Source organism: Rhinolophus sinicus, linkage group LG07 (genome assembly GCF_036562045.2).
Source record: "Rhinolophus sinicus isolate RSC01 linkage group LG07, ASM3656204v1, whole genome shotgun sequence".
NCBI classification, from domain to species: Eukaryota; Metazoa; Chordata; class Mammalia; order Chiroptera; family Rhinolophidae; genus Rhinolophus; species Rhinolophus sinicus.
In genome coordinates, this window is record NC_133757.1 from 110,376,615 (window position 1) to 110,401,566 (window position 24,952).

A 24,952-nucleotide genomic window follows, 5' to 3' on the forward strand; every position below is an offset into this window, starting at 1 on the left:
ATTTTGTACCGATATGTATTTTTAAACTTTTATTTATTTAAGTGTGTTTTTCCAGAACCCATCAGCTCCAAGTCAAGTAGTTGTTTCAATCTAGTTGTGGAGGGCGCAGCTCACAGTGGCCCATGTGGGGATTAAACCAGCAACCTTGTTGTTAAGAGCAACGCACTCCAACCAACTGAGCTAACCAGCCACCCCCTATACCAATATTTTTAATTAAGTCATACCTAGTGTAAAAAGAAGGCAGCCACTATATAAGCACTGTTTAAATCCCAAGGAAATTAATGCTTCCTTTCATTTATTCACAATTGCCATGGTTTCCTTCCTAAATCTTTGTTCTTTTCTAAATTCTTATTTTCTAATTAATTCTTCCTTTTTCTCTGGCCTTAGAACTCCTGCCTTATCTTACCATATCTTGTTATATATTGGACTAGACCATGCTTGCTGTTCTCTAAAAGGATGAAGAATTAGATTACAGGGCATAAATAATCCTCATGTCTGCTTGCAAATGGGCAGAATCATTTCCATACCAGTTGATTATTAGTTGAGAACAAAAACTAATCTTGCTCATCTTCATTTAGTAACTTAAAAAAAATTAAACCAAGACATTGGTTTAATATGCTCAAATAGGCAGCAGTAACTATCATGCACTTTGACGATAAAGGGGTGAAAACAAGAAGTGAACTTGTAGAGAGTTTATATAAATCAAGGAACCTAGCAATAATGAAGCATGATGCATTGAATCGACTCTGGGTATATCAAGAATATATAAAATATCCCAATTAGACTTTCAAATGACCTTTCTTATAGTTGAAAAACTATGATACATATTTTTTTAGATTTCAGTGATGGTATAGTTAATATATCTAGAATTTGCGTTGCGAAGATGCAATTTGCTATCATAAAAGAAACTCTCCTTGGTATCGTAAGCATGTGCTGCAAAGCCTCTCTTGGGAAGAATTGGTTCACACTGTTAGGCATCAGTATCTAATGGAGCCTGAGAAAAGAGGTAGGCAGAATTATGGTCCCCAAAGACACGCATGTCCTAATCTCTGGAACCCATTAATATATATATGGCAAAGAGAATTAAGGTAGAAGACAAATTTAAGGTTCCTAAACCACTAATCTTAAAATAGGTAGATTATCTGGGTTTGTCTGGGTGGGTCTGATGTAATTGCTGCGCTTCTTAAAAGTGAAAGTGGGAGGTAGAAGAAGAATCTGTGTCAGAGAGGTGTCATGTGAGAAAGACTCAACCAGCCATTGCTGGCTCTGAAGGTGAAAGGAGGTCGCAAACCAAGGAATGCAGGCAGCCTGTAGCAGCTCATAGGAAAGAAAATGGAGTCTCGCTTGGAGTCTCCAGAAAGGAATGCAGCCTGTTGACACTTTGATTTTAACCCAGTGAGACCCATTTCAGACATTTGACCTCCAGAACTGTAAGTTAATAAATTTGTGGGTTTTTTTAGCCACTAAATTTATGGTAAATTGTTATAGCAGCAACACACAATTATAGAGAGGGAGTTGAGATGAGATGGAGGATTCATCCAAGTGGATTCAGCCAGTACCCCAATTCTCTTATAATTAAAAAGTACATATATGTGAGAAGAATTAGAATATTGGAATATCAAAGAAGATCTCTTCTAACTAGACATACACACCCTTTGGTAATAGCAAAGTCAGATTTGATGTAAACTAAATGCACCTGATTACAGTACTTGCATTTTGCTAAATTCAGTGAACTATTTTCAATTATTTACTGCGTTTCCTACAGTCGATTATTTTTTTGCTGGTTTTTTAGGAGGAAGAAAATATGGCCGACAGAAACCTATTGACAGCTGAGTTTTGCTGACGCTCCGACAATCACTGGATCAATCATCATACGCTCACGGTACGTTATGAGTTCAGTATTTGCTGTTTGGAATTTTTATTGTCCTGATACTTTCCTATGTTTTATGGAAATACTAATATCTAGGATTGTGGTTCAGTAGGAAATGTTAGTGTTATTTACTATGGGATACCCAAAGAATGACAACAGTGAAAGGACTTGGAATCCTGTACCACTTCCATACAACTGGGCATAAAAACTGACACAGACATTTAGAATCGCCAGTGTCACTTTCCTCAGCTAACTCATCCATGTTGCTAATATTCACCCCACTAAATATATGTGCAATCCGTGATGTCCTATTTCAATAACGAAGTGAGAACTTTCAGCTATATGCAGCACACTTATTTTTTAGCATATTACCTTTCAAGAAAAAAAAAAGCATTGAAGAAATCTTGCTTGCCACTAGTATTCTGTTGGCTCTGGACTTGACACGAGCACACTTTCTGGAATGGCAAGCAATTATTGATTTTTGCACTTGTATATCACAATAAAAACAAGCTCCTGCTTTTTCTTTTAACTCCCATTTTCTACATTTTCATTGCAGGAAATTGCTAACCTAGGTTCATGATGGGTATGGTAAACTGACTGAAGTGTTGATCCCAATTCTCTATCCCTACCTGTCATAGTACCCTTTGCAATATGATTATAACATCTTACATCAAGAGGTAGAGTATATTTCCCAGCCCCTTGAATCTGGGCTGACCTTGTTACTTGCTTTTGTCAAAAGAATGAGGCAGTAGCAGCAATTATGAGATTAGGCCTTAAGAGGTTTTGAGCCTTTCAACTTTCTCTTGGAACACCTGTCTGTACCATGAGACTAAATCTAGGCAATTTGCCTGAGGGTGATAAACTGCGTGAAAATGAGCCAAGGCGTCCTATCCTCCCGGAGCTGGAGCCCAGAAGCATAAGCGTCACCCATAATTGACATCTGACTCACCCAAGAGGTAGGGGGGAGCCCAGATAAGACCAAAAGAATTACTTTGTTGAGTCTAGCCTAAATTGTTGAGCCAAAGAATTTTCAGGTAAATAGTGTTGATTTAAGCTATTACATTTGGGTTGGTTTGTTATGCTGTCAGTAATACCTAACTGATGCAGTAGGTTTTATGGAGGTTTATGAACTCTGAAATTTTGTGTAAAATTTGGTGTGTACTCGTGTGTATGTTTTTCTGGGAAGAATTTTTAGCATTTAGCTATTCTCACACAGTGTGGTCCAGAAAAGTTTACAAATCATTGCCTTATTGGGGTAGTGATAGACTTAATCACATGCCAGATGTCAGACCCATTCATCTCTTGAATGAAACTACTCAGATTCTGGTGAAGACAACTTTTGTTAGAGTGAGAGTAAACACACACATGGAAAAAAAACACAAAAAAACAATTCATGTGTGTATGTGTGCATGCCTATGCACCCTTTTGTTAATTGAACTAGAAATTTTTGGATCTCTTTTCTAGGTAGTATGTCTAACATACCTTGATATCACGTTATGTAGTGCTTAAGTCTTTTGTAGCATTGCCTCTGACTAAATGCTGGAGTATTAGATTAAAAGATCAATTTTAAATGCTAATGCCCTAATTAGATTGCCACTACAGATTACATTCTTCTTTGAAGTGTTTGCTGTTAAAATACCTTATAAAATACCTCCATGGTTTAGGATAATATCTTTCAACCCTTGCCCCTTCCATCCTAGTTGTGAGCTGATAGCCTTCCCTCCCACTTCATAGACAAAAGGTATATCATCAGAGGGAAACTTTCTCAACTCTTACAGGACGGCAATTGTGTGAACTAAATAAAACCTGTAACACGTGACCGTTTGCTTAGCCAACAAAACTAATGGAAGCTTTAGCAATTGTTTCATTGTTAAAACATTGAAAAGTTAATATATATATATGTGTGTGTGTATATATATATATATATTTTTTTTTCTTTTTCTTTTTTATATTTTTCTGTTCCCAAGGTGTTGGGCATGTCATTTCCATCCGATGGCTGTGGTGTTCTTTGGTGAGCCCAACACACAGGGCTCTGCTTGAATGCGTAGCATGTACTTATCTACCATGTGCCAAGGCTTGAGAGCCGTACGTTTTCCCCAAACTCAGATCTTCTGGCTCATTGTCAGTCAAGTCGTGCCAGAGCTGCTAGCCAACAAAAGCATATAGGGAAAATAAATTTGTCATAGGAAAAGTACAGAAAAGCGATCACTTTCAGGCAGGACTACAGTAAGAACACTGTTAGGCTGCATTTCACTAATGTTAAAAACAAAATGCTTTGCCAAATATCTTTAAATTGTGTGTGTGTGTGTGTGTGTGTGTGTTTGTGTGTGTGTCAATTAAAGCACAAGTGTTTGGATACTTCCACCATATAGTCAGACCAAAATTCAGTTACACACAGAAAACCATAGACATTTGCAAGAGTTATTTACCCAGGAACCAAGATGGTTATATTTTAACCCTTCCCCCACACCTGACCCAACGTGTTTTTGCTAGCCAGCTCCCAGGTGTAAGAGATGTGGGTAGGGCGGTGGGGGTGGTTTGAATTTCAGTAAAGCATAGCAGGTGTAATGGTGGTCTCAGAGAAACACCTCCTTTCTTTCCGCAGAATAACAGGTCATTTCACTGAGAAAAGAGCTGGGTTTTCTCCAGCACTTGCACCTTATAGCTTCAAATACATACCACATGGGGAGGATTTCCAGAAAACTACAGAATGGCTGCTATAAACACCTAGTGGTGGGGAGTGGAGGTTTCTGTCAGTTCTTTGTCTTTTCTCTAAGGTGGAACATAATAGTAATAATGTTATGTCCCTTCTTTTTGGTTCCAAAATTACTTTGATGTGCATATGAAAAGATAAAAAGGAGGTAAGGCAATCTATAAAAGATTGATGTTCTAGACATTTAAATACTCTTTTTCAAAGACAACATTTTCTACTCTATATGCATCAGATTATAATAGATTTGTCACCCAAACATACAGAATGGAATAGCAATAGAAATCGAAGGTGTCCTTCAGATACCGTATTTGCCACAGAAATAGTTTCTGACATTGCTATTGCAGGGACTTGGCAATTTGGTGGCCTCACATGCTGACGCTGTGAGGACGAGGTACCTGAATTTCCTCAGTGAGGTAATGGTAGGGGGCAAAGTAGGTGGTGCCTACCAACCAGTGAAAAAGAAAATGAACCCCACATAACGTCTGTGCAATTTCCCAGCCGTTGTGAGAGTCTCCTTGCTCCTTCCATATTCCCTAAGTCACATGTCCCTTTGTTACATCTGCATCCTTTCTTTTCCCCAGCAAGGTGGTCCTTACTGTCCATTTTCACTTGATATTATCTGTGTAAACAATTTGGATTTGCAGCATGGGAGAAACACACTGTGTTTTTCCCTGACTGCATGTCTCCTTAAGGAAGGCTATGTTTATTACACATTATCCTCAGAAGGTGAACATGATTTAGGGGTTGCTGTTGTGCTTGTCCTGGGAGCTATGTGTTGGAATGAAAAAATCCCACCCATAGAGATTAGGCACAAGTTGAGCTCTGAAGTTGCATGCTCTGTTCCCTTTTATTTTTTTCTTTTTAAGAAAATGTTCTCAAATTTCCCTCTTGTGTTGACCCAAGATAGTCTTTTGAGCAACTTATAATTTTTCAGTGGCCTCCACCCTCTGTTTTTGGATTGCTTTTGTTTTCTAACTCATGCGGCTACTTAGTTATTTACTCGTGGTTCAAGAAGTGTCATAAAGCAGCAAAGTTATTTGCTAGATATACATAATTACTGACATACACACATAAAATATATACACATGTACACCTACACACAAATTCATTTCCAAACGGATTCTAAGGTGGCAGGATTCTGAGAGTCCACAGTTGGTCTAATGTAGCTAAACTTGTTTTGACAGTTTCTTCCTTTAGCAAAAAGAATATTTAAAAAGTTTCTATATTAGATGAACCCTGATAATTTTTTCTTAAAAGTATTTTGTGCTGTACAGATAAAGCTCAACTATTCTTAAAATGTACCTAATCTGTATTTCAATTCACGATTTACAGAAATTTTAAGGCTCAGCGTCTTCCCTGGTTTGTACAGTTATCTACAGCTTAGAAGCAAGAGTACAGGCAAAGCCCCAGTTCCCAGTACAAACTTAGGTCTCTGCACTGTCATCACTGACTCTAAACTTGATCTGAAATCCAGGGATATAAAAATGTTCACATTTATGTAAAGTTGAGGGAATCGTATGTTTTTGAGCTATATTTTAAATGCCATAGAATTTGATATTTGAAGAATTCTATGGTAAATCTCTCTCTCTCTCCAGAATTCTCACAGAATCTATTTTGGGTGTAGATCCAGACCTTCCTGTCTTGTTGGCTTAGGTGACACATACCTCTTATACGGACTCCTTTCCTCCTTGCCTGTGATATCTATATAGTGAGTTCCATTTTATTACTTAAAATAAATACAATACTCGAGCATTACTTCTGAAACTTTTGCCATAAATACCCTCAGTGCTAGAGAACATGAATATTAAATTCGTCTGCCTCGGGGAAGTCTAGGCCTCTGCTCACAGTGGTCTAAATCATGTTCGGACTTCCTTTGAACACTTTACCTTCCATATTAATGCAACACTTATGCTATGATTTATACTAAGCCCTTGCTTCTCTTAATTTAAAATGTTCTAGATGACTTACCATTATGTAAAATCGGTGCAATAGGATGAGGTGCCGTGTTCATTCTGTTCCATCCAGGCTGCTAAGGCAGCAAACAGAATTCTTTATCCACTCATTAATGTATTTAACATTAGCAAATGTTGTTGTTTTCCCCCGGTTTTGTTTTGTTTGTTGGTTGGTGTTTGGTTTGTGTGTGTGTATGTGTGTGTGTGCTTATTGGGTTTTCAGCACTCTGCAAGTTGCTAGGGAGAAAGAAGGCAGATTCTTCAGTTATCTAGTAATCTAGTCGGGGAGGATAAACCTGATAAACATGGAAACTCATAAATATAATAAAGCCTATCACAGCTATGATTGAATTGTGTAAACAACACAGTTCGGCCCCAATGCATGGGGGAAAGGTTCACAGACAGAGGAGGTCACATTGGAAACTGAGTAAAATGGTCACCAGGAGCAGGAGAAAGGACATTTTAGACACAGGAAGCCACCTGAGAGGCATCGTGGAGGTGTGAGAGGGTTTGGGTTTCGGGACATGTTTCAGTGTGACTGGTGTGTGAGGGTGCAGGAGGAGGGCAGCGCAATAAGGTTCGAGATGTAAGTGGAAGCCAGATCATGTTGGGCTGTCTGTGTCGTATTTCAGCATGGATTGTAGCCAGTGAGGACCCCCTAAAGAGTTTTAAGGGACTAACGTGATCAGTTTAGCAGCAGAGTGGATGACAAATCGATGAAAGTGACTTGAGGCAAGAAGATGGGTTAGGTGACTGTGTAACAAGAGCCCAGGTACGAAGTGACACCAGCTTGAACTAAAGCCATAAAAGTCAGATGATGATGAAGGCACATGCATGACATGTTATAGAGATAGAATCCACAGGACTTGGCGATCAATTTGATATGGGAGTTCAGGAGAGAAGATAATAGGAAGAGAAGAGTTTAAAATAACTCCAAGTTGTGGGCTTATGGGACGTGAGTCTGGCCTCTGTGGTTCACACGTTACAGAAGGATTCCTGGTGTGTCTTTAAGGTAGATTCCTACTGACTTCCTCCATGGCTGAAGTACCCAAACTTCTCTAGAGTCTGCTACCTCTGCTCTCGACCCGCCTCCAGCTGAGGTCCGTAGGCTTGACTCTGCCCCGACGTTTCCAACTCCAACTTCTACTAATGCAAGGCCAAAGTTTTTACGCAACCTCTTGGTCATTTCCTCTTTCCTTCTCTAAGTATATAGCTGTCATGTGGCCAAACAGTTGCTAAGGGACAGTGACTGCTGCGACTGCTGGGCTTGTTGGCCACACTCCCATAAATACAGTTGATAAGGAAAGAATGAGTCAAATGCACTTAGACAGTTGCTTGCTCACGGCACAGCAGGCAGACAAGCTTCCCATTTGCATCAGTTCCTCTGGTTCCCCAAGTCTTACGGGTAATGTGAAGCAGACCTAGTGAATGCTAAGCATACAGGGGTCTGTCAGAGCCGAACTCTGTGCAAAGGGACTCGCCCATCTTTTCAAGAGGCCTCTAGCAAAGCTGCTCAGCCTTTATCCACGAGGGACAAATTATCTTTATTTTCCTGGTCAGGAAACGTGGGTCCTCTGACCCAGAGAGAGACACTACCTGTATCTTCCAAAGTTGTTTGCTGTACTAACGTCCTTGGAAAAGTAATCTGAGCTAAAAATGCCATAAAGAATTGTCTCCCAACAATAACTCCCATTTTCACCAATTGTTGATGGTGGAATCCATGAGTTTGATTTGGGGATTACTAAATTTGAGGTGTCAATGGGGTTGTTAAGTTAGATACCCCTCAGCATAAAGCCAGGAAGCAGTTGGCTATATGTACTTACAGTGCCAGGGAAAGGATTGTATAAGAAATTGATTAGATTTTCCTCCATAGGGGTGGTAGTTAAAGCCATGGGAGAAAATGAATTTATCCAGAGAGCATGTACTATGTGAGAAAAGGCTGGGAAAACAGAAGCAACAGAGGAGTTTAAGAAGGAATGGTCAGGAATTCCTCCCCAGAAAGTCTCTTGAGGAAATAACCCAGAGCCGGAGAAGGACAAGGGGAAAATGGCTGCTTTTCAGGGACGGTTGACATTCAGGGATGTGTCCATAGATTTCTTTCAGGCGGAGTGGGAATGTCTGCACCCAGCTGAGCGGAAACTGTACTTGGATGTGATAGTGGAGAACTATAGGAAACTGCGCTCCCAGAGAATGAAGGAAGCCTGGGATGTGAAGAGAAAAAAGACAGTGCCCATCCACCCAGGCAAAAAGTAATCATGAGGGGCCAGCCCAATGGCTCAGGCGATTGGAGCTCCGTGCTCCTAACTCCGAAGGCTACCAGTTCGATTCCCACATGGGCCACTGGGCTCTCAACCACAAGGTTGCAGGTTCAATTCCTCGAGTCCCGCAAGGGATGGTGAGCAGCGCCCCCTGCAACTAAGATTGAATACTGCACCTTGAGCTGAGCTGCCTCCCAGAAGGCTCAGTTGGTTGGAGCGCGGGCTCTCAACCACAAGGTTGCCAGTTCGACTTCCCGCAAGGGATGGTGGGCAGCGCCGCCTGCAACTAATGATTGAACACGGCACCTTGAGCTGAGCTGCACCCTCCACAACTAAGACTGAAAGGACAACAACTTGGAAAAAATCCTGGAAAATTACACACTGTTCCCCAATAAAGTCCTGTTCCTCTTCCCCAATAAAATCTAAAAAAAGAAAGTAATCATGAGGTTTGTCATCTGCCTTCCTCAGCATGTTTCTCAATATTGGTGTACTTTAATCTCAAATGTTGATTTATGGATCACTGATTCTGTGATGTTTTACGTTTTTGTTATTTAGAAACGAAGGGATTTTTTTTCTCTATATAATGCATTAGAGCCTATATATTTTCTGTAAGAATAGTGGCAATATATTAATAATCTAATAATTTCTCCAAAAAAAAAAAAAAGAAGAAGAAGAAGGAATGGTCAGAAGGGAGAAAGAGAACTAGAAGAAAATTACAACTTGGAATTCAAGAAAAGGATACATTCCAAAAAGGGAGGAAGCAGTAATATCAAATGCAACAATGAAATCAAATATGATGAAAGAGTCCATTGGCTTTAGCAGTGTTGAGGACAGAGACGACCTTTGCAAGAGCATTTCAGTGGAATGGCAGGTAGTGAGGTTTGATTGCAGCAGATGCAGCATGAGAGGGAGCTAATGGAGAGGGGAGAGAGCATGCAGACTGTTTGTGAAGTGCTTACCTACAAAGGAAAGAGAAAGAGGTATAGAGTTACACACACACATATACACACAAAGATGGAAGAAAGTTGCAAGGCTGTACGGCGAAAAGGAAAAGAGACAGTAAGTAGAAGATTGAAAATGTCAGAGAAAGAAGCACTAATTGATACAGCAAGATCTTCCTCTGGCAAGGAAGGCATATTAAGTTCCTATGGTATATTAAATTTCCATAACAAGTTACCAAAAACTTGGCTTAAAACAACAGACTTGTATTCTTTGATAGTTTGGAAGGCAGAAGTCTGAAATCAAGGTGTTGGCAGGGCTGCCTCTCTCTGCAGCCTGCAGGGTTGAGCAGAGCCCTACCTTGCCTCTTCTAGCTTCTGGTGTTTGCCACCTTTCCTTAGCATTTCTTAACTTATGGCGTCATCACTCTACATTTGCCACCATCTTTCCGTTGCCTTGTGCTCTATGTGTTTGTGTCTCCTCTTCTATTTCCAATCTCCCTCTGCCTTTCTCTTACAAAGACACCTGTCATTGAATTTAGGGACCGCATGGATAATCTAGGATAATCTTCTCATCTCAAGATCATTCACTTACTTAATCACTTCTTTGAAGACCCTGTTTCTAAAAAAAAGTAACATTCGCAGTTCCAGGGATTAGGATGTGGACATATCTTTTTAGGGACCACCATTCAACCCGCTACAGAATGGATCAAGAGTGAAGGTAAAGGGATGAGTCTGGAACTGGAAATGGGATATGAAGAGACTGGGGAAATGCAGTTAAGATACGGATGTGTAGGAATTGGCGTTGGTGGGTCAGAAGCTGAAAGAGTTCTCACCTGGAAGCCTCAAATTTCTCTACAAAGCAGGGGACAAAGTCATCTGTTCAGAGGAAAAGCAGTAGGGACAGACCTGAGTGTAGGAGGAAGATGAAATATTATAAAAGCTGTGAGTATGGGAGAAGTTGACAAAGAACCGGTAAAGGTGGGGGAGCTAAGGCATCGGTGACTGTGTATTTCTAGATCTTACCTTTGTAGATTTGATCAAACCTTTACACATCTCTGGTTGTATTTTTCATCAATAGAGTGCACTGAAGCAAAGCAACTACAACAACGAATAAAACAAAGCAAAACAAATGCCTATGAAAACGAAGCACAGTCTGCTTGGTCTAGACTAGCCCAGCAGATTCGCTGCTTTCTCATCATGAAACCTAGGGAAACACTGATGGTGACTAACACATGGCCAGAATTAATGTGGGAGAGAAGGGAATGAAAGCCTTCAGTCATGGGGAGCTCCAGGGGGAGCAGGGCAAATTGAGCTGCATTTTCTTTGGCTTCTGATCTGAAGTTTCTCCAGAAAAGGCTTTTCGAGGAAATGAGAGAAATGCCAAGAAGGGGAGTGTGCTAAATGTGGGGCAGATAAGCCTGAACATACTGTACTCGCCCAAATGATCAAACCATAGGAGCAAACTTCAGTCTGTAACTTTAGCCTTATTATCACCTACAAAATTTAACATGGTGGCTGTTCACCGTGCACCAGTCCTGGGTTGGCCTCCATATTGCCCCGAACTCATATTTGGTGGAACTTGTGCCAGAATTGATCTAAATGACTCCAAGCCAGTTCTGATCTCCAGTCTTCCCACTATGTGTCGTCAAACCCATGTCCAAATGGCCAGACAGTTTTAATGTGATGAGAAGAAGGGGTCAGACATTTCTCTGGCATCCTTCATATAAGTTAATGAATTTAAATGGACTCTTGATATTTGGATTAATGGTTCCAGAGATAAGAGATGAGCAGGAATTTTGTTTTCTAAGTCCATGATATTAATATCTTGGTTCCTCAAGTTCCAAGCTAAAGCGAAGTGGGATGTAGTACACTGTAGTTCCCAGATTTCATATTACGTATATGTGTTCTGCAGGCACCAGGAGACAAAGGAGTGACTAAACATACCTTATAGTAGTGCTTCTCAAACATTAGTGTGCGTAGGAACCTCTTGGCAATCTTGTTAAAATGTAGATTCTGTAGGTTTAGGGCGGACCTGAGATTTTGCATTTCAAACAAGCTCCCAGATGACACTAATGCAGCTGGTCCAGGGATGTATTTTGAGTAGCAAGATGTTAGGCTATTTAAACAACTTAGAGAACACATACACGGGATCCAAAAAACATGAGAATTGGTAGCTGTAACATTAGAAAAAATCATAGATGACAGCAAGCTATAAATGTTTTTCTTACCTTTTGAGAAGGTCCATTTTTTCCCCCCAGCTTCTCAGTAAGTCTTCATATTGACCATCAATCCACTTAGCTTTCTCAGTGGTGAGTATCCAGCAATTAAAAGGAGCCAAAATATCTACTCTAAACATAGTGAGTGAGAAATTTCTTAGTTTTGAGGTTGAATGAACGCGGTAACTGCATCCCTAAGATGTATAGGGTTTTTCTTTTCTTTTTCTTTTCTGTTCTTTCTAATATTAAACCTCATGAAAAAGCTGGACAATCTCTTGAGAAGGAAGAGCTTTTTGTTTTTATAATCAGGATTTCAATAGTAGTTTTGGAGCCACTTTTACTAAGATTTATTAAACTACTTACAGGTTTAGCTATCAGAGAGGGTCAAATTGATTCCTCATTTAGCATCCATTTTCTCTTCCTTCTGTTCTATCAGAAATGAAATTTTGTGAAAGTACCCACGCCGCACCCCCGAACACCATGGAGCCATGTATTAAGGATAACTGGTGCCTCCCTAGGTCCAGCAGTGGGTCTGATTTATTTAAGGGTAATCCCATTTCTTTTGCCAATGGTGGTTTAGGAATGAGGTGTGGAAGCTTCTGGGGGAGCCTCCTGGACAAATTTTCTTGCTCCTAAGAGAGATCCACAGAAGAGAAAAATGTATCATCTGTATTTTATTGGGACACAAGTTCCAGAACTGCTGAGTCATCTTGTAACCATCCTGAGAATAAAGTCAGCAACAGTTGAGAGGATAGAACTAACATCTTTAGCCACTGACTTAACCAATCCTATAGCCCTCCCTCTTTCTGGACCTTTTATTATGTGAAATAATTTCTATTTTCTAGCATTCTGGCTAATTTGTTTTGAGATCTCTGTTACTTGCAACTGAAAGCATCCTTCTTTTTATCTTCACACCAAATAAAGTTGAGGAGGACAAAACCTGGAGGGCTCCCATCTCTGGATTAGTTGCTCTTAGAATCCTCAGGAGGATCACAATGTGGTGAAAATGTATAACTTAGGAAAATGTATAACTTATCCTAATAAAGCCATATGAACTCAATTTGGTTACTTTGAAATAACCAACCACATTGATTTTCCTCTGCTAGGTGAATAGAGGAATTTCTTTCATTTTAATTTTTTTTTCCCAAAAAAGTATTATTTAAAAAGTCAATTTTCAAATTACGCTGATAAATCTTAGAACTGAGCAAGTTTTTAAAGCATTGATTTATTTATTTTTATTTTCCATTTTATGTATTTTGGGTGGCTTCTGATGAGTGGCCCTAGATTATTCATGACTGCTTCTACTGTGAGTAGGTATATTTTAAGAAAAACAAGTCACCAGCCACTCTTTCTGCACGTCGAACACACACATCGCCAGAGTGGATACTGTACAAACATGAAAAATTAGAACTCACATTACAGTTGAGGCTGCTGCAATGCTTTGACACTGGCTTCTCCCAAAAGTAAATAGTCTTACTTTGTTGATCATTTTTTGTTAAAACTCCATTTGTGAGTGTTGTGAAACATTAAATAATCTGGACATTTGCACTGCGGGGTATGATGCTGTGTGAAGCAAAGGAGTCGAAGAATGACTTCTTTATAATAGCATATGGCAAATCTCTCTAATGAGAGACCATGAGTCTCCTACATGTGGTACTTGACAGCAGGTGTCTGGAGAAAATCCTGCAAACATTTTCAAGTATACTGTTACTGGCAATTGGCAAGAAAAGGTAAAGATCTGAATGTGGAGGGTTGAACCAGAAAGGAGAATAAAATGCAAAATGATAATGAACGAGAGAAAGAGAGAGAAAAAGAGAAAGAGAGAGAACCCAAAAAACCCCAGCTCACCAGCTTGTTTCTGCATTAAGGAAGTGTATAAATAACTCCATCAGAGGGCACTAAACATGACATATTACCTACACGAAAGAGAAAGGTCTTATTGTGCTCAAGCCACTAAGTTACCTAAGGCTCCTTTCTCAATAGAGAATGGATGCAAGTGACTGGCTCACGTCAGTGTGGAGTTTAATTAAACCACTCAACACTGGTCTGCAGAAGCTGAGAATGAAATTTATTGGGGGAAAATATTCATTTGGACAAGTTTTACATGAGAGTTTTGCATCCCATGCTTAATGTCAAATGCAGGGCTGTCACTCATAATTGTGTTTTTGTGCACTGAACAAAGGCACGTGGTCCAAGAGGTGAGTTCGGGAGCTGCAATCAAAGTCACACTGCACTTGCCAAGCTGAAACCCTGGCTAAGGGCTGGGTACCTTTGCTGGGAGTGAGGTCTAATTTTTTCATTCCACAAAGGTACTTTCTTTAGTTAAGCTCTCTGCTCTCAATCTTTTACTAATTCACCAAATGAAAGAGGGGACATTTTTTTTTTTTTTTTAATGATGCTTTTTCTAATTTATCCACCCAGTGAAGAGACACCTTTTTCCCTCTTTGGCAGAAAGGCACACATAAGCTAGCAGCTACCCTGTTCAAGAAGTAAGATTGAGTCTCTGCTCCCAAAATTGGATCCTAGGAAAAGACTAACATGGAGGGCAATTGGACATTTAGCTGTGGTCTGTAGGCAGATACTCTTATACTTGGAGCACTTTTGTTATTGAAGGGTAGATGTGGTCTTATTACCTGCTGGCTCGTCCAGGAACTGGCCTAGTCTGCTCCTGAAAGTTAATCCACTGCAGGGGGAGGAATAGGCTTGTGTCCCTGAAAGGTAGGCGCTACAGTCCTACACTTCCATTGCCACCTGGTTTTGGTCTTAGGAATGCAAAGTGAGAAGAATTAATGGGGAACATTTTTCTCTTATTCCATGTGACATATTACACTTTATATATGACCAGGGAGGGAGTGAAAAAAACAAAGCAATCAAGAGCAAAAAGAAATCACACACAGAGTCTGCTTTTTCTTTTTATCAAAGTTTTACTGGGGATTTTTAACTAATCCTCTTGCTTTGTCAACATCAAGAGACAAAAACATACTCCTCAAATAATTCTATTATCAGTGTGGTTGATTTTATTATTTCTCCAATTATTTTCTCCCCTTTCCTTGTGGGAATATTATACATTTTGTACCCAGCAGTTTCCACCCCTCAAAGGGTATTGTTCTTTGCCCATTGGTAGGGGTTTTGGCCATGTGACTTCCTTTGGCCAATTATATTTGAGCAGATGTGATAAATGACAGGAAATGATGGGCTATAACACTGTCTTCCATGTGAGGTGAGGGTGGATGAGCTAAACGGGTGGGCTGCTTCTCCAGCCTGGGTCAGAATGAGAAGCCGTGTGGAGTAGAATCACTACCTGCCTGCAGCCTACATGTAACATGAATGCTAAAGAAACCTTTATTTTATAAGCCCCAGGGATTTGGGGGATCAATTGTGATTACAGTAAAGCTGACAAGGTACCAGGAGTGAAATGCTGCTTAACAAAAATTCTAAAAGATGTGGCATTGGCTTCTAGCCAGTATGTGACAAGGAAACTTTAATTAAGAACAGGAAAAAAAGTCACAATCTATGATACGCAGTGGTGAATATCTGGTTTAACGCTGTCACAATAATTTGAAGGCAGATAATACACTTAATGTACGTGTGACTTTAGGTTAAGTTGTGGTAAATAGAATGTCATTATTGTGCCATGGTTGTAATTAGATGTGTTTGACAAGTAACTGTAAAGAAGACATGAGTTCAGAAAAGAATTGGCCGAGTAGGGATGAGAGGAAGGAGAGAATTTAGAAGTATTGAAACTTGCAGGCTTGAATATGCTACCGTTCCTCTTACCTACCAGTAAAAGATAAAATTTAGAAATGCACTTAGCAACAGAGGCCAATTAAGACTCAATCTTTGGTTGAAGAATAAGTCACAGGGTGTGCCTACCCTTGTTTAAACCTGTAAATGTATTAAGTTGTCCCCCTCCACACAAATAAATCCTTTCCGCTGGACAGAATGGCTCAGAGAAAAGAGATAAGAGCATGTCTCTCCAATAAAAAACCAGTAAGCTCAAACTGCTTGTAAGGAAGGAGTGGGGGGTGTCTTGAAAAAAGTTATAGCTGTGGCTATTGGCACATGGATCTAACCGGAATCAAATAGATATAAAGCCAACTGCATTTTTGTGGTTTCAGTGTGTGTGTGTGGTGGTGGGGGCTGGTGGTGGTGAGGGGGCTGTCAAAAGAGCCATCAGCCTAAATTTAAAAGGACCATGACTGTTCAAGACCAAAGCAAATGTTTGGGTCCCCAAATGTCTAGAGGCAGAAAGCAGGCTGAGAAAAATGCTGATAGACTCTTAGGAGCTCTCTTTTTGACTGGTTCCCCCCTGCCCGCCCTACTCTGGCAAGAATTCCTCCCTTCCTTGATATCTGATCACCTTCAATATCTGATCAAACGATTCCTCATCTCCCACCTCTGATATCTGATCTCAGCAGCTTGCCTTCAGCAGAAATCCTGTTATCCCTGGACCTCTTCCTCTTACAATTTACATCCATTGGGCTTCCTTTTGCTCATTGACTATCCTTCCGGTATTTGGAGTCGAGCCCAATTTCTCTCCCTTCTAGTCTTGACATCTATTGCAAATGTCCCGAATAGTCTCCCTTACCATTTTAACAAATGTCAGAATCATTTTTTCTTTACCAATGCTCAGTCACAAAGGCGAGCATATTGTCCAGTGCAATGCAGTCAAAGAGGACACTGTAAAAGGAAGGGCCTCTTAGAAGGTGGAGCCAAGAGTCACGGACTAGAGAATTACTTCCAGAAAGCAGAACTGGAGCCAAGTCAAGGAACATTTTCTCCCCACAGAGGAGAACGCCTTTGCAATATTGGCCCAGGGGATGGTAGAATTGCTGTTGATAAGTGACTGCTCCATAGTAGTCATCTCCTATTCTTCCCCTTTCTTAAGGGTGTTTATTGCTGTTATCTTACTCCTGAGTTAACACCTTGCTTAAATAATTGTGTTTTAGTCCCTATGTCTCTGAAGGAGTAGATATCTCCCGATATGAAATAGAGACTATCGAATGTGCATTGATAATGGAATGGAATTTTGCATGTGGGGAGGAGGAAAGCAACTCTTCATGATCCAGAGGGTGAACTGTGGTAGGTTGTGTCATTGTCCCCCCTCTATTTCTTCTCCCCTTCCCTCAAAGAAGATTATTCATCCTCACCCATTGCCATGTGATTTGCAGTAACCCTCCCCACCCCACTCTGCCACCACAGGAGGGGTATATATTGCGGAATAAGTAGACCACCCAAACGAGAACAAACAGAGGCTATTTATTCAGAGTTTGCTATATAGCAGGGCAGTCAGCCTCCATCACTTGCACTTGGCAGAGAGTCAAAGGCAGCAGGGAGTGGGAGAGCTATTTTATAGTGAAAGAGAGGGAAGGCTTCAGGTAGGCTGATTGGAGGTCCTGGGCCTGGGGAAGCTGGCGGCAGGCTCTCTGGAAGTGGGGGATGTTGTGTGATTGGTCTGAGAGCACAGTTAGCTTTCTCTAGTTGATCCTGAGTTTGAAGCAGCAGTGAAAACAACCTGGCAGCCATTGGCCAAGTCCTGACCATCTGGGGCCGAATGCTACAGAGGTTGTGGTTTGGCTTCCTGGGCTGAGTGCTGCCGAGATTGTGGGTCAGAGTTTTAGTGTATAAGTCTGGCCATTATCCGCTTGCATATTCTGTCTCTCCACTTCTCTGTCTTCTTGACGTCAAGCTTAGCCATGGGATTTCTTTGGCCAGTAGGATGTGAGTGGGCATGATGTATGCCATGTTTCAGCAGAAGGTGTAAGAGCCATTGTGTGTTTACCTCTGGCCCTCTTTTCCCTCTGTCGTGAAAATAGCATGTGCCACATAGGGACTGCTTCTTTAGCCTGGGTTCCAGAATATGGAGCAGAGCCTCAGCCTACCCAGTGCCAACAACACAGCTGCAATGGACCTGGAGTCCATGTGAACTGTCAGTGAAAAAAGAAACCTTCGTTTTATAAGCCATTATTAATTCAGGTTTGTTGTTTATGCAACAAAGCTAATTAATGCACTCATCCTCTGGTTTGGATCAGAGAAACCTCTGTTAAGAGATGGTTTCACTTTGAGAAAAATCTAAATAAAGGGTTCAGGGCATGTTTTTCTATAAGAAAGAAAATATCTACACCAATGAATAATAATATTAATAATATTGATAATAGTAGCTGCTATCTATACTTAGTGATTTTGAACTCTTCATATAATGATATGAAGCAAATGTAATTCACCAGAATTCCTCTTTTAAAAGGAGAGCTGTCTTTGCTAGAAAAATACTCTGATGACTAAGTGAGACAGGGATGGAGGTGGAGGTGTGGGCAGAACTATGCTTACTAAACGGAGGGAGGTTTGTTGTTGTTGTTGAACCAAAGAGGAAAGCGGACTAGGCGAAAAGGCAGACAGGAAGCAGAAACAGGGAGGTGGGGGGAGACCTCAGGGCAGCAGGGTCCTCTCTGTGATCTCAGGTACATTTATGAAATTTGTGCGACATCTGCGTCAGGAAACCAGGGGAGATTGCAGAGTGGCTAGGCTTCCCTCTAGGTTGATATGCTGAGGTAACCTGGTGGGTGCAGAAATATAGAAGTACGTTATGGACACGAACCACTGGAAGTTACAGAAGTTGTGGGACGGGCTTTCAATTGTCACAGATTGGAGAGTTGGGCCAAATTCAACCAGTGTTCTAAGTCTTAGAGGGCTCCTGCTGGTAATAAATTATATTGACAAAAGCCTACATGTAAATATTACTCCCATATCACTGATGAGGAAATTGAGACCCACAGCAATGCTATAACTTGCCTTAAATCAGACAGTGAGTAACTTGAACAGCTGGCATGAAGTCTGATATGAAGTCTCCAAAGGCTATGCTTTTGGTTCTCTGTGAATCTCTTCCATGCTAAACTTAAATTTTGATGATACATTTGCAGCCTCTCAAAAATTTTTTATGAAGGTAATTATTTATGGAAACCTTTACTTAAATTTTTCTTTTATTATTGAAATTCTAGCGATGTGCCTTGTAAATGTATTCAACACATCTTTTTTAACACTGCAAGTTGTTTATGGCTCCTCTGGCTTAAACCCCTGTAGAGGTGAAGGATCGAGTTCAACTTCCTTGCCAGGGCACCTCTGCCCAATCTGACCTGGGCCACCAGGCCCCTCGCTCCAGTTTCAGCTCACACCACACTCTGCCTCTGTTTGAATTCCAGCTGCACTGGCTTTTTCAAAGGCACCACTATAGTCTTGCATTTACCCTTTTCCTAGAAGGTTCTCCTCACTATCCCTATCCCCTTGTCAAAAAAGAAAAAAAAAATCTATCATGGAATTAAGCCCTACTCATTGTGCAGATTTCATTTTAAATATTTCTTCTTTAATGCAGCCTGTCCTAACAGCTGCCACCCCTCCAGATTAGGTCATGTCTTCTTGTCACATATTCTCTTAGCTCTTTGTTCTTCTCCTTCATGAGTACTTGTCTTGGGTTGTAACTATAAATCTCTGTGATTGTTACTTGAACGAGAGGCTGTAGAATTGTAGTGGTTGGTTACAATGTGATGAGGTCACATTGCCTGGGTTCAAGCCTCAGTTCTGCCATTTATTGACAGGAAGGGCCTGGCCCAGTTATTAAGCTCTCTGCGTCTCATTTTCCTCTTCTCTAATGGGCATGATCTAATAGTACCCACTTCTAGGAAATCACTGTTCCTCTATACTCGCACAAAGAACACTTCTGACACCGGATGTGTGTGTATCCCTCCTCCCCCCCAAATAATGAAATTCAGTTCCCTGGTGGAGACTGACGGATGTCTTACAATTTAACTCAGTTATGACACTAACTGCCCAGAGTTAGTGCAGACCCCACAGGTTAAGGGCTGGGTCCCACAAGACTGCCTGCCTTCAGATAATCGCAAGTGGTGTGTCCCCAGGTTACCCGCAATTTCTGTCTGAAACCACAAATCAGGGGTTTCCACAACCCCCTCCTCAGGTTTGATAGCATGCCACAATGGCTCACAAAACTCCAATAAACACTTACTTACATTTACTGGTTTGTTATAAAGAAGACAGATGAACAGCCAGGTGAAGAGGTACCTAGCAGAGATCTGGAAGGGTCCTGAGTGCAGGAGTTTCTGTCTCTGTAGAGTTGAGGTTAGCCAACCTGGAAACTCACCAAATTGCTTGGTTCAAGAGTTTTTACAGAGCTTTAATCTCCAGCCCTACCTCATCCCCACCCCTTCCCAAAGATTGGTGTCTGGGCTGCAGTTCCAACTCTGTAATCACATGATCTTTCTTGTGACCAGCCCCCTCAAGAGACTATGTAGCATAAGCTCATGTGTGATCAAAGGACTTGTTATGAAAAGCAAAAGACACTCCATCACTCGGAAATTCCAAGAGTTGTAAGAACTCGGTATAAATACCAAATGCTATAAGAAAAGATGCTCTTATCACCCTTATCACTCAGGAAAGTACAAAGGTGTTAGGAGCTCTGTGACAGGAATTGAGAATGAAGACCAAATCCACATTTCTCATTACACACTGCTTCATAGGGATATGATGAGAATGAACTGAGTCAGCTCTATGGAGTGCTTTGTGTAAAGGGGGATCACTCTCAAATTTAAATAAAAAACAGACCTACTCTTAAAATCGGTTACTTGGAGTTAAAGCAAATTGGAAGACAACTGGATTATCGCTAGTCACCTTTGAAGTACCCCCCTTGGGAAGCTATGCACAGAAGTCAGCACCTAGTCCACCCTTCAAAGCAGTTTTGGAACTCTTTTTCTGGAATGGCCATCAGAGCACTCATCGTACCGTGTTTCCCCGAAAATAAGACCTAGCTGGACCATCAGCTCTAATGTGTCTTTTGGAGCAAAAATTAATATAAAACCCAGTCTTATAGTATATAAGACCTGGTATTATATTATATTATATTATATTATATTATATTATATTATATTATAATATTATACCCAGTCTTATAGTAAAATAAGCCTGGGTCTTATATTAATTTTTGCTCCAAAAGATGCATTAGAGCTTATTGTCTGGGTAGGTCTTATTTTTGGGGAAATATAGTATTACCCTTGATGTCCTGAATGTCATCAAAATGTCTCCTTTTAATATTTCTTTTATGTTCGGGTAAAGAAAGAAGTCATTGGGGGCCAGATCAGGTGAGTAGGGAGGGTGTTCCAATACAGTTATTTGGTTACTGGCTAAAAACTCCCTCACAGACAGTGCCGTGTGAGCTGGTGCATTGTTGTGATGCAAGAGCCATAGAATTGTTGGCGAAAAGTTCAGGTAGTCTAACTTTTTCAGAGAGACTTTTCAGCACTTCCAAATAGTGAACTTGGTTAACTGTTTGTCCAGTTGGTACAAATTCATAATGAATAATCCCTCTGATATCAGAAAAAAGATAGCAACATTATTGCAACAATTTCGCAAACTTAATTGTCAGACGTCATACATGGCCAGTCATCCTTCCATGTCCTCAGGGAGTCCTGAGACCAGTCCCCAGAGGATACCAAAATCCACGGATGCTCAAGTCCCTTATATAAAATGGCATAGAATTTGCATATAACCTACACACATCCTCCTGTACACTTTATCTCTAGATTACTTACAATACCTAATGCAATGTAATTGTTATACTGTATTGTTTAGGAAATAGTCTGTACGTGGTCAGTACAGATGCAACCTTCATAGGCCTAATTACATAGTACATGTCAGCAACACCTTTTTTTTCAAATACTTTTGATACACAGTTAGTTGAGTCTGTGGATGTGGAACTCAAGGTCTCAAAGGGCTAATTGTACATTTCTTTTTAGTATTGAAGGAAATTACCATGTTTCCCTGAAAATAAGATCTAGCCGGACCATCAGCTTTAATGTGTCTTTTGGAGCAAAAATTAATATAAGACATGGTCTTATTTTATTATAATATAAGACCCGGTATAATATATAATATAATATAGTATAATATAATATAATACCGGGTCTTATATTAATTTTTGCTCCAAAAGACTCATTAGAGCTGATGGTCTGGCTAGGTCTTATTTTCAGAGAAACACGGTAATAGACTCAGAGATAAACAGATTGAACTATCATTTTGTAATACTTCTTTCTTCTTTGAGGCTGAATAGTATGGTCATTAAAACATGAGTTTAGGAAAGGGTTTCAATATTCACTGATCTATTTGATGAATTATGCATAATAATCACTTGTTAACCAGTATGAACAGAAGGTTATGAAGTTGAAGATCGAAAACTTAAAATATTACTAATAAATTTAGTCAAGGTAAAATATGTTGATGGAGTATAGAACGCAGTTTTTCATTTGTTTAATAGCGTGAGCCACATGGTACCCCTGATTATCTGTATTGGCTAACCTCATTTTTTGTCATCTACAGCTATCCCCTTTTGCCTGCCTAGAATAGCCAAAACAATTTTTAAGAACAATGTTGTAAAACTTATCCTATCAGATATCAAGACTTATAAAAATTAAGACAGTGTGTTATTGTTGCAAGTATAGAAAAATAAGCAACCGAACAAACTACAGGACCCAGAAAAAGACCTTTGCATATGTAGAATTTCAGAATAGGACAGAGGTGGCATTAAAATTACTGGGATAAGGACAAACTACTTAAACAGTTCTGACATAACTGGTTATCTATATGCAGAACATAAACTGCTGTCTCCTGTATCTACAAAAATAAATTCTATATTTATTACAGAAATAAAAATGGAAAAACTCAAGACTTTTAAAAGAAGACATAGGAAAATAAATTCATGATATGTAAGAAAGGGTTTCTCAGATAAGAAACAAAAAACATGGAAAAGCTTGATGAATTTAACTGCATTAATGTGGAAATTTTTTGTATAGCAAAAATAACATTATTAAAATGAAAAGGTGTGCCACTAGATAGAAGATATTTCAATTGCAAAGATTTAGTATCCATAATATATGAAGAACTCATATACATTAATAAAGAAATAAGCAATTCAATAGAAAAATGAATAAATCATATTACCAGACAATTTGCTAAAAAATAAAACCGAATAACCAATCAACAGATGAAAAATCAGTCATCAGGAATTACAAATTAAAAAGAGATCCTTTTTTGTACCCATCAATTTAATGTTACAATAACAAATTTTGGTGGAGTTTTCTGATGAGTATGTAAATTGGCACAACAATTAGGAGAACATTTTGGTGATATATATATATATCTCATGACCCAACAATCACATTCCTGGGTATATACCCTGGAGAAACTTTCACACGTGTGCTCTGAGTCAATCAGGGTTCATTTTCAAGGAGCGCAGTCTATTCTAGCTAGAGGAGTGGAAGGCATTTATGAGAAGTTTGTGAATGGCTTCGGAATTAGTGAAAGCGCTGAAAACTAGGTTGTGCTCTCAGGAATGACTCCCCCAATCACAGAACTGGGCCAGCAAAGGAGCTGCTGCCTTCTCTGTGATCAGGAAGCTGCTGGCTCCAGAACCACATTGCTGCTGCCAGGGTCAGTAAGTTGTCACAGCAGGTAACTGTCACAGTCAGGAAACTGCCACCATCAGAAAGCTGCTGCTCTTGCTGCTGGATGCAGATCAATGCCATGCCTGCTATGATCCCCACCAACCAAACAGATATGTGCTCCGGCTCTTGACACCTGCAAAGCTCATGACTAGCTGCTGGGACTCGGCCAACCCGCCCTCTGTGATCATGCTCGTCAGCAGAGAGCACAGAAGCAGCAGAAATGTGGTTCTGCCTCACTTCTACATTCCCAATCTTGTTAAGCTCATCTGATTGGTGGAAGCTACATCGCTTCCAGAAAGTGTTTGTAAAGGTGAAGGGGAATGGTTTTTCGCTTTCTAGTTACATATGAATCTCAACGGGCAACAGACCACATTGCTCCTTGATGGTTATTCAACACACCAACATGCCCCACTGCCCTGACTTAGATTTCCAAACAACAGCATGACAAAAGCTTCTCTATCACTCATAGAAATAACTCACTCATCTCCGCCCTAATGGGGGAAAACTAAAGTCCTTGCAATCCTTGCATTTAATTCTGGAGGTTACTCGTTCCCTCTTTATTTCAGTTACGATTCTATCTTGATCTCCAATGACCTATGGACTAGGATGTCAGGCCCTTGAATTTTTATGAGGTTTATCTTCTACCTTGTAGCATACATCTGTTTTAGGGACAAATTTAGGGTGACTGCTAGTCCTTGTTCACCAGGTCCTGTCACTGTCATCACCAGCTAGATAATCTGGGGAAGGTGAGATGATGATTGACGAGCTGGAGAGTTAATTAGCCTTGAGGCAAGATGGTAATGGTGCATGCGTCTCTCCGCCTATGCAGTTGAAGGGCTTCTGGTGTGTTCTGCTTATTGGGATAGGGATAGAGAGTTGCTAGATCAATAGTTGCTAATCAGGTGTTTCTCAGAGTCATTCCCCAATTAAGCTTGCATTATGGACTGAATGTTTGTGTCCCCCAACATTCATATGTTGAAACTCTAACCCACAGTATAATGGTATTAACATGGGGCTTTGGAGAGGTTAATTAGGTTTAGATGACGTCATGAAGGTGGAGCCCCGTGTTAGGATTAGTGCCCTTCTGAAAAGAAGAAGAGACTGGAGGTCTCTCCACCGCCCCCAGGGGAGCATAACAGCAAGAAGGCAGCTGCCTATAAACCAGGAAGAAGGCCCTCACCAGACAGTGAATCTGCAAGTCACTTTGTTCAGAATTCTCAGCCTCCGGAACTGTGAGAAGTCAGGGTCTGTTGTTAAGCCACCCAATCTGTGGTATTTTGTTATAGCAGCTGCGCTGACTAAGCCAGTTTGTGATAATCCATTATCATTCTCCAAGAATGTCTTCTGTACAACCAAAACAAGAGAGTGAAATGGGGATATAAGAATCATCATCCTTGTAGCTTTCAGATCTTTGAAGGTGGACAAATCTGTGATTCTTCCTAGAGATGTGGTATGACCTTTTGTTTGCTATTGTGTAAAGGAGTGATAGTTCTAGAAGCTT

The 24,952-nt window shown here is 40.4% G+C and overlaps 1 protein-coding gene across 2 annotated transcripts in view; it reads left to right on the forward strand.

The window, feature by feature from the left end:
• The window catches only part of ANAPC10 (anaphase promoting complex subunit 10), a 274,574-nt gene that overhangs the window by 95,584 nt on the left and 154,038 nt on the right, over positions 1-24,952 (forward strand). Inside the window, exons 5-6 of one of the 2 annotated variants that reach the window (XM_019730767.2) lie at positions 1,793-1,882; positions 8,628-8,736. In XM_019730767.2, coding sequence (XP_019586326.2) covers positions 1,793-1,843 — 51 coding nt within the window. In that variant the 3' untranslated portion in view covers positions 1,844-1,882; positions 8,628-8,736. Of the gene's footprint in view, positions 1-1,792; positions 1,883-8,627; positions 8,737-24,952 lie in introns of those variants that run through there. The other variant, XR_002137295.2, reaches the window with a different exon arrangement.